Genomic DNA, 9,223 nt, shown 5'->3' with positions numbered 1-9,223 from the left:
AAGAAGTTCTGCATTAATCTTCTTGACTTTATGTTGTTTCTTTAACATCATCCAGAATTTGGATTTAGCAACGACATAGTTTGGTGCAAAAACTCTTGATCTGAAGATTTCATTTGGGTTGTGAGCTTTATCAGTACATCTGGCTGTGATATAGTATTCCTTCATTCAGACAACGAAACAACTATTTAGGTCAATTTTATTTAGTTCTTCATTTTAGGGTTTATCTTCTTTCTCTATTAATTGTTTATCAATAATAGTATTATAATTATTATTATTTTTACGGTAAAAGTATAGTAAAATATGAAATATGCACTTGAAAATGATAAGAAGTGGAAGATGACAGAGGATTGGAAAAACTTTGAACATAAGTATGACTCATTAAAATTAAACATGAAAAAGGTCCCTTTTATTGATAACGATAACACAAAAACTATGGAAGAATTCATCCATGAAACAGAACAAAATATGAAACCTATCCATGAGGATAAGAGACATTCTGAAGAAAAGAAACCTATACAAAAGAAAGAAAATAACAAAGACTCAAAGAAAGAAGCTAAGAAACCTAATGTGAAGAAAGAATTTAAAAAGTCTAAAGAAACAAATAATGACAAAAAGAAATAATTGATTGTGCGTTTATGATTTAATAAGTAAATGATAAAACTTTAATAAAAAAATAAGATTGAAAAATAATTAAATCAGTAATATTGTTTTATTTCTGTTGTGAACCAATACTTTGTTTATCTAGTGGCTTGCATTTCAGCGATTAAACGTTGGGCAGAAACTATAATGGCATTAGGTGATTGTCCACCTTGATTCTCAGCTTCTTGTGACCATGAACCAGCAGCTCCTCCTTGTGCCCCAGCACTTTGATCAGCTCCTTGTTGTGCAGCATTTGGATCAGCCCCTTGTTGTGCAGCATTTGGGTCAGCTGCACCAGCATCTTGTTCTAATTCATATTCATCATTTTCATCGTTGTTGAGATCGTCTAATTCTGCTTCTTCAAAGTCATCAAAATCATCTTCATCGTCCATTTCATCGAGAAAACCTTCTTCATCATCGTCAAAGAAATCTTCATAATCATCTAAGTCATCTTCAAAATTGTCTAGAAAATCTTCTTCGTAAAGTGCAAAAGAGGCTGCAATTAAAAACAAAAATAAGGTAAATTTCATATTCTTTATAAAATTATAAATTTTTAGTTTCTTTTTTATTTTTCAATTCTTCACTTTTATTTTTTGTAATTTATTTCATTCTTCTGAGTTTTAAGATTATTTATGTACATTTTCAAGTTCCTTCGTGATTGTTTTTGACTTTCAATCTCAGAGGATAATTTAAAGATTCTTCATGAGGCTTTTTGTTGGTTAGAAAAATAAATGAAAACAGTTCACTTCTTATTGGCTTGCTATTTTTTTATATTTTTAGTAAAAGAAATTGGTGGTTATTCAAATGTCATTTCTTTATGGGACAATGATAAGTTCTTTGGTCATGTGTTGTTTCTTCCACCACAACAGTTTATGGCTTTCTTCTTTGGTATTATTTTTATAAGTTGTGTTTGTTATTAGTTAAACCTTTAAAAGGTTTCAAAAATTTATTGTTTTTATAAAAAAATAAATCGCTAAAACTAAGAATTGATAACCTGTTATGTCAGATGATTATTATGCCATTCTTGGTGTTTCTAAAACCGCTTCAGATGAAGAATTAAAGAAGGCATATAGAAAGAAGGCTTTAAAATATCATCCTGACAAGAACCCAGGAGATAAACAAGCAGAAGAAAAATTTAAAGAAATTACTGAAGTTTACCAGATACTATCAGATAAAGATAAACGGGTGTTGTATGACAGATATGGTAAAGAAGCATTTACAAGAGGTTCTAATACTTCACGTTCTGAATTTTTCAATAGAGATCAGTTTGTGTTTAGAACAAGCGAATATGGGACAGACCCATTTAGGTTTTTTGAAGAAATGTTTGGTGGTTTTGGAATGTTTACAAGAGAACAAAATTTTCAAAGAAAAAAGCTTCAAGACTTAACATTTGATTTAAACTTAACACTTGAGGAGATCTTTTTTGGAATAAAAAAAGAGGTTAGGTTTAAACGGATAGTGTCTGAATTTGGGGAAGAAAATTATGAAATAGACAGTGTTCAAGTAAAAATTCCTGCAGGATCAAAAGTTGGCAGTAGGATAGTATTTGAAAATAGAGGTAATAAAAAATATGGTTATAGAGATGGTGATTTAGTATTTATTGTTCAGGCTAAACAACATGAACTCTTTGATTTAAAGGGGAATGATTTACATTGTTCAGTTGATGTTTCTTTAGAAGAATATTTGACAGTTATTAAATTAGAGATAGAAAATATTGACAATGAAAACATTTCACTAGTATTGAATGAACAATATCTTAAAGGAAAAGATATTACTCTTGAAGATAAAGGAATGTTAGTATTAAATAGACGTGGAAATATGGTTTTACATTTAAACGTGAATTACCCAACAACTTTAACAGACAAACAAAAAAAAGAGCTACTTAAAATTCTCTAAAATATTATAAATTTTATTTACTGACTGTTTAAACAAAAGACTATTTTAAAAGGTAAATAAAAAAATCAATTCAAATAGGTTTTTATTGTTATTTTGAAGGTTGAACAAGAGTAGGTTTTTTATTATTTTTCTTTGGTTTTTTAGCTTGAACATGTTTTTTCAATTCACTTGACTTTAAACAAGGAGAATTTTTAAACATTTCTGGAAGAACAACAAAACGAACTTGATTACCTCGAATAAAAATATACTCAGTTCTAGATTGGCTTCCATCTTTTGCAGTAATAGTCACATCCTAAATAAATTATTCTACTTGTATTAAAGAATGCAAAAATATAAACAAACTCTTAACTGACAATTCATATTATCTTCTGTTTCAACCATTCTACCACGGTATGTTTCTCCTGTTTTTACTTCAATAGTGACTATTGTACCTTTACTTTCATGAAAAATTTTAAGTGGTGCACCTATATTCATATTGGCTAATACTTTTTTTAGTTCTTTTTATTCAATTAAAATGGGATATATAACATAAATAATACAATTACAGATGTTCAAGGTAGATAAGAGTTTTCCATAACTCTATTGTATATTCAAAAGCGACTGGTCCAATAATGCCTGCCAACGCTTCTTTAAACTTTAGGAATGATGGATGAGAATATAATAAATCCCATAAAAATTTATTAAAGTGAGAATTAGAAGAAGAGGTATTGAATAATTTATCTTCAATAATTCTCAAAGCACCATCAATCATTTCTTTTTGATGAATAAGTACTTCCCAATTAATAGGTTGTTCTTCGATATTTGTCAGTTGGTCAACTTGAGCGATTAAATCCATTTCATCATTATAAGGTACTTTTTGGTCTCCATTTCCTTTTGTATTGTATAATTGAATATCTAAAGTGTATTTTAGATCTTTTCCAAAGAAAGACAAATCATCATATTCAAATTTCGATACATCTTCCATTTTGTCTTTTATTTCTTTATTATTTTTTTTTTTTAATTTTTAATTTTTTTCTTTTCAGTTTGTCATTATTTATTAACTTATTCGATAATAACTTTTTTAATAGTTTTTTAACTAATAAATTAATTATTAATTTTAATCTCTAATTATTTGGGAAAAACCCAAAAAAAGAGTGTTTTATTAAAAATTCACTTAGTTAAACCTCACTTTTTTTCTTGTTTTAAATTTCATTGTTTTATCAATAAAGAAAAAGCACTATTTTTTCAGTTTTTAGTACAACCTGAATTTAAGTCATCTCATAAATCAAAGATATATCTTAAATAAAAAGAGATGTCAGTGAAAGACTATATTTTCCAAAATAATCAAAATGTAATACGTAAAATGAAGAAAAAAGACTTACTTAAAGCAGATACTGTTGAATGTCAAGTTGCAGGAGCAATTTTTGGTATAAAAGAAGTATATTCAGTAAATCAATGTGTAGAAGACAGTAAATTAAGGAAGATATTATTTCATAATGGTCATATTAATCTTGTTGACTTTTCTTCTGAAGTAAAAATTGATGCAGACAAACGACCATTTCAATACCATGCATTATTTCTTGCACCTCGAGTTAATAATCATTTCTTTTTTGAAGAAGGCAAAACTTTTTGTACAAAAAAATTGTCTATTAAATCACCAACAGTGATAGAATTTGTACCTCTTAAAGGGTGTTTATTTGTTTTACAAATTTGTAGAGAAAAAGTTAATGAAACAATAACTATAAAGAGTAATGGAATTGTTTTATCTTCATTCACAGAAGAAATAATCCAACCAATTCATCAAAATACAGCACTAGGAATAAAATTAGATATGAAATCAATTGAAGTTTATGTTAATGGTAAGACTCAAAAACAACTTAAATTTATTGGTACTGAAATCACACTAAAATATGATAATTTATTACCAAGTATACTTGATATTAATGATGGAATTTTTCCTTATCTTTATGACTATGGTCCTACTACTCCATTATATATTCAAATGCTAGAAAACTCTGATTTAGCACAACTTCCAGTACCTTTATTTCAATTTTTACCAAATGACTTTGAAACAGATTTTGCAGCAATGATTTATTCTCATAACACCACTTTTCTTAAAGAACTTTTAAGAAAAACAGGTAAACCTAAATATTGTTTTAAAAAAGAAAATTGTTTAATTGCTGCATGTCAAGTAGGTGATATAGATGGATATCAATTTGCCTTAGGTAATAACAAAAATAACATATTATTATTATACAATCTTGTCTACGATCTATTACTTGGAGAAATTACATTGAATAAAAAAATAATCTTATTTGATATTGTAAAAAAAGAGTCAAATAAAATATCACTCTCTAAAACACTTGAAATTATAGGATTAATTGGAGATATTAAATTATTTGATGAATTATATCAAATCTACTTAAATAATAAAAAAACAAAATCATCATTTTTTCTTCCTTTCGATAAAATATTAAAGAATTGTGTTATTGCTAATCAAAATTCATTATTTTCTTATGTCTGTTCATTACCTGAGATTATGGATTTGACACCTCCAAGTATAAAAATGATAGTAGAGAGTATTCTTACATTTGGAACTAATCAATTACTAACAGAGTTTATGAACAGTTGCCAAATCCAAGATTTGAAAGGTACTGTAATTACAATTGTAGATACTACTAACTCTGATGTTATTAAAAAAGCTATTGAATTAGGATCTTCATTTAATGAAACATTGTTTTCTTCAGTCTCAACAAATTTTAATTTATTTAAAACGGTTATTGAATTAGATCCTTCAAAAATAAACAGTTTCAATGGTTCAGATACTTTATTGCATTATGCTGTAAATAGAGAAAATGAACAAGCAGTGAAATATATCATTTCAAAAGGAGTTGATACTGAAAGTAAAAATAAAGATGGAATTATTGCAAGTCAATTATATGATATAAATCCATGTATTTTAAAACTTCTTCAAAAAAGACCAATAAGTTATTCACTGAGTGGTCATATTGAGGATTATAATGAAGTTGATTGCAATTATCAGTTATTTAAAAAAGATGGGGAAGTGTATGGCTTTTGGATTAATAAAGAAACAATATCATATGGACTCTTTAAAAATAAAAAATTTACATCAGTTGTACAAAAAAAATTACCAAATGAATATGACTGGGAACATTTTGTTATTGAAAAAACACAATTTTCAGATAATAAATTATACATTATAAATAGAATAAATAAAACAATTATTATTCGTTGGGATTTACAAAATAATCTTAGTGTTATTGAACCAATAGATATATTAATGAATGAATGGAATTATTGTATATTTAATGACACACTTATTCTATTATCACAACAACCAGATAACCCAAATAATAAAATTTTATATCAAGCGGAACTCACAAATTTTGCTCCATTTGTAAAATTAATAAATAGCTCTATTAAAACATCGTCCGATATTTTAATTAATGTTAATGGATATGTTGCAGTCTTAGACATTGATGAAGAAGTTATTGAGAAAGGAGTTAATGAAAGAAAAATTGGTGACTTAAGAAAATTAAAAAATGCAGTATCAATTTTTAATGGAATTGAATGGACGTATAAACAATTTGGTGTTGTAGATAAAATTTCTAATGAAATAATTAGGAAAGTTATATATAGTGATAGATATATATATGTATTATGCCAAGGAAATAAACATGTATTAATAGATTTATTTACTGAAATGATATTTGACATGAGGACAACCATTGATGTCACAGATAAAAATAGAGGTTTAATCTCATTAACAGATGACTTGATAATTGGAGATTCAATCTTTTCTAATGAAGAAGTTCCTAAATTCTCACAATCCATATACTTTTTAATGAGTCTTATATATGACGCTGACGTTTTCACAATTATGTGTATAGATGGAAATATTTATTATGAATTGTTTTTGGTTAAAACGTTACCACTCTTTAAAGATTTAATTAATAAAAAAATATTAGTCACAAAGGTGCATTTAAAGAAAGGTGTTGTAATACCATTAATCTCTATGATGATTTCTGGAACAACTTGCTTTGGAAATAATGTAATTCTTGAACAACAAATTAGTATATTGTTAACTGAATTAGCCAATAATATTCCTGACAAAAATGAGAAAGAAAAAATAATGGTTGATATTAAAAACAAAGGAGGTGAAGAATTAGTAAAAATGTATTGCATTCCCTTTAATCAATGGCAAGAATTACATAGACTAAGTGAAAATGAAGGAAATATTGACATTATAATTGATGGAAAGAAATACAAAACATACAAAGCAATGCTGGCTTGCCTATTTCCTGTACTAAAGCAAGTTATTTATGAAGAGGAATGTAAAGAAATTGTTATTAAAGATCCATTAATGAAAAAAGTTCTTCCATATTTAAATGATTTAGAACACAAAAACTGGAGAGAAGAGTTTTTTACCTCATATATAACAAAACAAATTAAAGAACATATTGAATGAACAATTAATTATATTTTGTGTTATTTGATTAAAATATTGAAAAACTATAAAATAAAAACCCTAAAATAAAATAAAAAGAAGATGTCTGTTCGTGATATTTATGATAATGAGAATGATGATATAAACACTTCAGATGAAGAATCAATTGATACCTTAGGAAATATTCCATTGGAGTGGTATAATGAGTTAGAACATCAAGGATATGACCATTCAGGAAAACCTTTGCCTAAACCAACAAAAGGAAGGTTAGATTCTATTGATCAATTCCTTGCTATGACAGATGATCCTAATTATTATAAAACAGTTTATGATGAATATGGAAATGCTACAGTATTAAATGCTGATGATATCAGATTAGTTAATGCAATTATTTCTAATAAGAGCGACGCTCAGTTAGAAAAAGATTTCCCAGCAGTTTCATATGCATATGATGATTGGATGATTCCATTAAATGATTATACTCCACCTAAGCAAAGATTTATTCCATCACAAAAAGAACATATCCGTATTAAGAAATTGGCTGCTAAATTACGTAAGCAATTCATTACCCTTCCACAAAATGTTACAAAAAAGGCACGTGTGAAAGATATTTGGGGTGCTGGTGTTCATAAAAAAAAATATCACCTTCCTCTTCCACCAGTTAAGTTACCAGGTAATTCAGCATCATACCATCCTGCTCCAGAATATAAGAATGAAAATAATACAAACTATGATCGTTTAATGGATATTCCACAATACTCTAACCTCCTAAATGATGTTTATTCTAGATGTTTACAACTTTATGTTGCACCAAGAAGACTTGTTAAAGTTCCTGAACATAGAGATCCATTGAAAGAATTAATTCTTCCACCATTAGAAGAATTAAGACCATTCCCTTCAAATAGAAATGGAGTTGTCAAAGTTAAAGAAGTTATGAGATGTATTGTTGTTGACCCAAGTGGAGAGTATGTTGCCTCTGGAGGAGATGATGGTTCAATACTTATTACAGAAGCTCTTACTGGAATGGAAGTTAAACGAATTAATTTCCCTGAAGCTATTAGAGATATTCAATGGGGAAAAGATGATGTGTTATTTATTGCTGTAGGAGAGTTTGTTTATGGAATGAAATTGGATATTAGAGACATTGATAGTGATTATTCTATTTATGAATTGGAAAGTGTTAAAGTTGAAGTGTTTGAAAACAAAACTTCATTTATTACTCCAAATGAAGAATTAAAAAAAGAAGGTATCATTTTAGCTATTCATCACCCACATTTAGTTAAAAAGCTATCATTACACCATAAAGGATCATATTTAGCATGTGTATTTGGAACTTCATCAAATAGTTATTGCGTTATTCATCATCTCCCAACTAAACGATCACAAAACCCTGCAAAGAATTTAAAAGGATTTATTCAAAGTTGTGTTTTCCATCCATTAAAACCAATGATTGCTATTGCTACTTTATCTAAAATTGTTATTATTGATTTACAGAAAGGGGTGACTCAAAAAAGATTAAATGTTCCATCTAAAAGTATTACTGATATTGTATTCCATCCATGCGGAGACCATCTTATTGCTTGCTCATTTGATAAGAAATGCATTTGGTATGATCTTCAAGCTGGACTAGATCCATTTAAAGTTTTAAGACTTCACACAGCCGCAGTACGAGCTGTTGACGTTCATAAAATCTTACCATTATTTGCAACTATTGGTGATGATGCAGAAATTCAAATAATGCATGGGGCTGCTTCAAGTGATGTTACTGTTGATCCAATACTAATTCCAATTGTTAAACTTGGTGGTCATGAAAAAAAGGGGCAATTAGGAGGAACTGACATTGCATTCCATCCATTTTTACCATGGATTTATTCTACTGGTGCAGATGGTACTATTCAATGGTACTCTGATTGGTTCTAATTAAATAATTGAATGATATTGGTTTTTTTTTGATATATACGATATTATATTATTTTGTTATGATAATAATACGCACTTTCAAAAACTAAAGTTGTAAAAATTCATTTTGAATAATAAATTTCCAACAGTTGTAAAAATTTATTTTTGAATAAAAAAATAAAAAATGAGACAAAAATCACGATTTAATTGAATAAACAATTAAAAGATCCTAAAAAAGGAGTTGAACTAAATAAAAAAAGAGAGAACTTTAGAGTTTTATAAAAATTAAACTCCAAGAGTCAGGTATTTAAGGACTGACAAGAACTGAAATGAACATTAAAT

General features: G+C 27.6%; 7 protein-coding genes across 7 annotated transcripts; 4 read left to right on the top strand and 3 right to left on the bottom strand.

Annotated features, from left to right (window-relative positions):
* Window positions 1-300: 300 nt before the first annotated feature.
* ENU1_148850 (hypothetical protein) lies at window positions 301-621 on the top strand (the record flags this gene model as incomplete). The annotated part of the gene is made up of 1 exon (XM_008860557.1): window positions 301-621. The coding sequence occupies one exon, from the start codon at window positions 301-303 to the stop codon at window positions 619-621; it is 321 nt and encodes a 106-aa protein (XP_008858779.1).
* Window positions 622-737: 116 nt separating this feature from the next.
* ENU1_148840 (hypothetical protein) lies at window positions 738-1,169 on the bottom strand (the record flags this gene model as incomplete). The annotated part of the gene is made up of 1 exon (XM_008860556.1): window positions 738-1,169. One exon carries the CDS (start codon window positions 1,167-1,169, stop codon window positions 738-740), a length of 432 nt encoding a protein of 143 aa, XP_008858778.1.
* Window positions 1,170-1,638: 469 nt separating this feature from the next.
* Window positions 1,639-2,535, top strand: ENU1_148830 (DnaJ family protein; the record flags this gene model as incomplete). Its single annotated transcript, XM_008860555.1, has 1 exon — window positions 1,639-2,535. The coding sequence occupies one exon, from the start codon at window positions 1,639-1,641 to the stop codon at window positions 2,533-2,535; it is 897 nt and encodes a 298-aa protein (XP_008858777.1).
* Window positions 2,536-2,623: 88 nt separating this feature from the next.
* ENU1_148820 (LSM domain containing protein) lies at window positions 2,624-3,009 on the bottom strand (the record flags this gene model as incomplete). The annotated part of the gene is made up of 2 exons (XM_008860554.1): window positions 2,624-2,827; window positions 2,878-3,009. The coding sequence occupies 2 exons, from the start codon at window positions 3,007-3,009 to the stop codon at window positions 2,624-2,626; spliced, it is 336 nt and encodes a 111-aa protein (XP_008858776.1).
* A 67-nt stretch (window positions 3,010-3,076) lies between these two features.
* Window positions 3,077-3,499, bottom strand: ENU1_148810 (hypothetical protein; the record flags this gene model as incomplete). Its single annotated transcript, XM_008860553.1, has 1 exon — window positions 3,077-3,499. One exon carries the CDS (start codon window positions 3,497-3,499, stop codon window positions 3,077-3,079), a length of 423 nt encoding a protein of 140 aa, XP_008858775.1.
* Window positions 3,500-3,826: 327 nt separating this feature from the next.
* ENU1_148800 (hypothetical protein) lies at window positions 3,827-7,003 on the top strand (the record flags this gene model as incomplete). The annotated part of the gene is made up of 1 exon (XM_008860552.1): window positions 3,827-7,003. The coding sequence occupies one exon, from the start codon at window positions 3,827-3,829 to the stop codon at window positions 7,001-7,003; it is 3,177 nt and encodes a 1,058-aa protein (XP_008858774.1).
* Window positions 7,004-7,084: 81 nt separating this feature from the next.
* On the top strand, window positions 7,085-8,902 carry ENU1_148790 (BOP1NT (NUC169) domain containing protein; the record flags this gene model as incomplete). Its single annotated transcript, XM_008860551.1, has 1 exon — window positions 7,085-8,902. The coding sequence occupies one exon, from the start codon at window positions 7,085-7,087 to the stop codon at window positions 8,900-8,902; it is 1,818 nt and encodes a 605-aa protein (XP_008858773.1).
* Between the last annotated feature and the right edge of the window lie 321 nt (window positions 8,903-9,223).

Source organism: Entamoeba nuttalli (genome assembly GCF_000257125.1).
Source record: "Entamoeba nuttalli P19 unplaced genomic scaffold asmbl_6156, whole genome shotgun sequence".
Taxonomy (NCBI): Eukaryota; Evosea; order Mastigamoebida; family Endamoebidae; genus Entamoeba; species Entamoeba nuttalli.
This window is presented reverse-complemented; position numbering and strand designations above follow the sequence as displayed.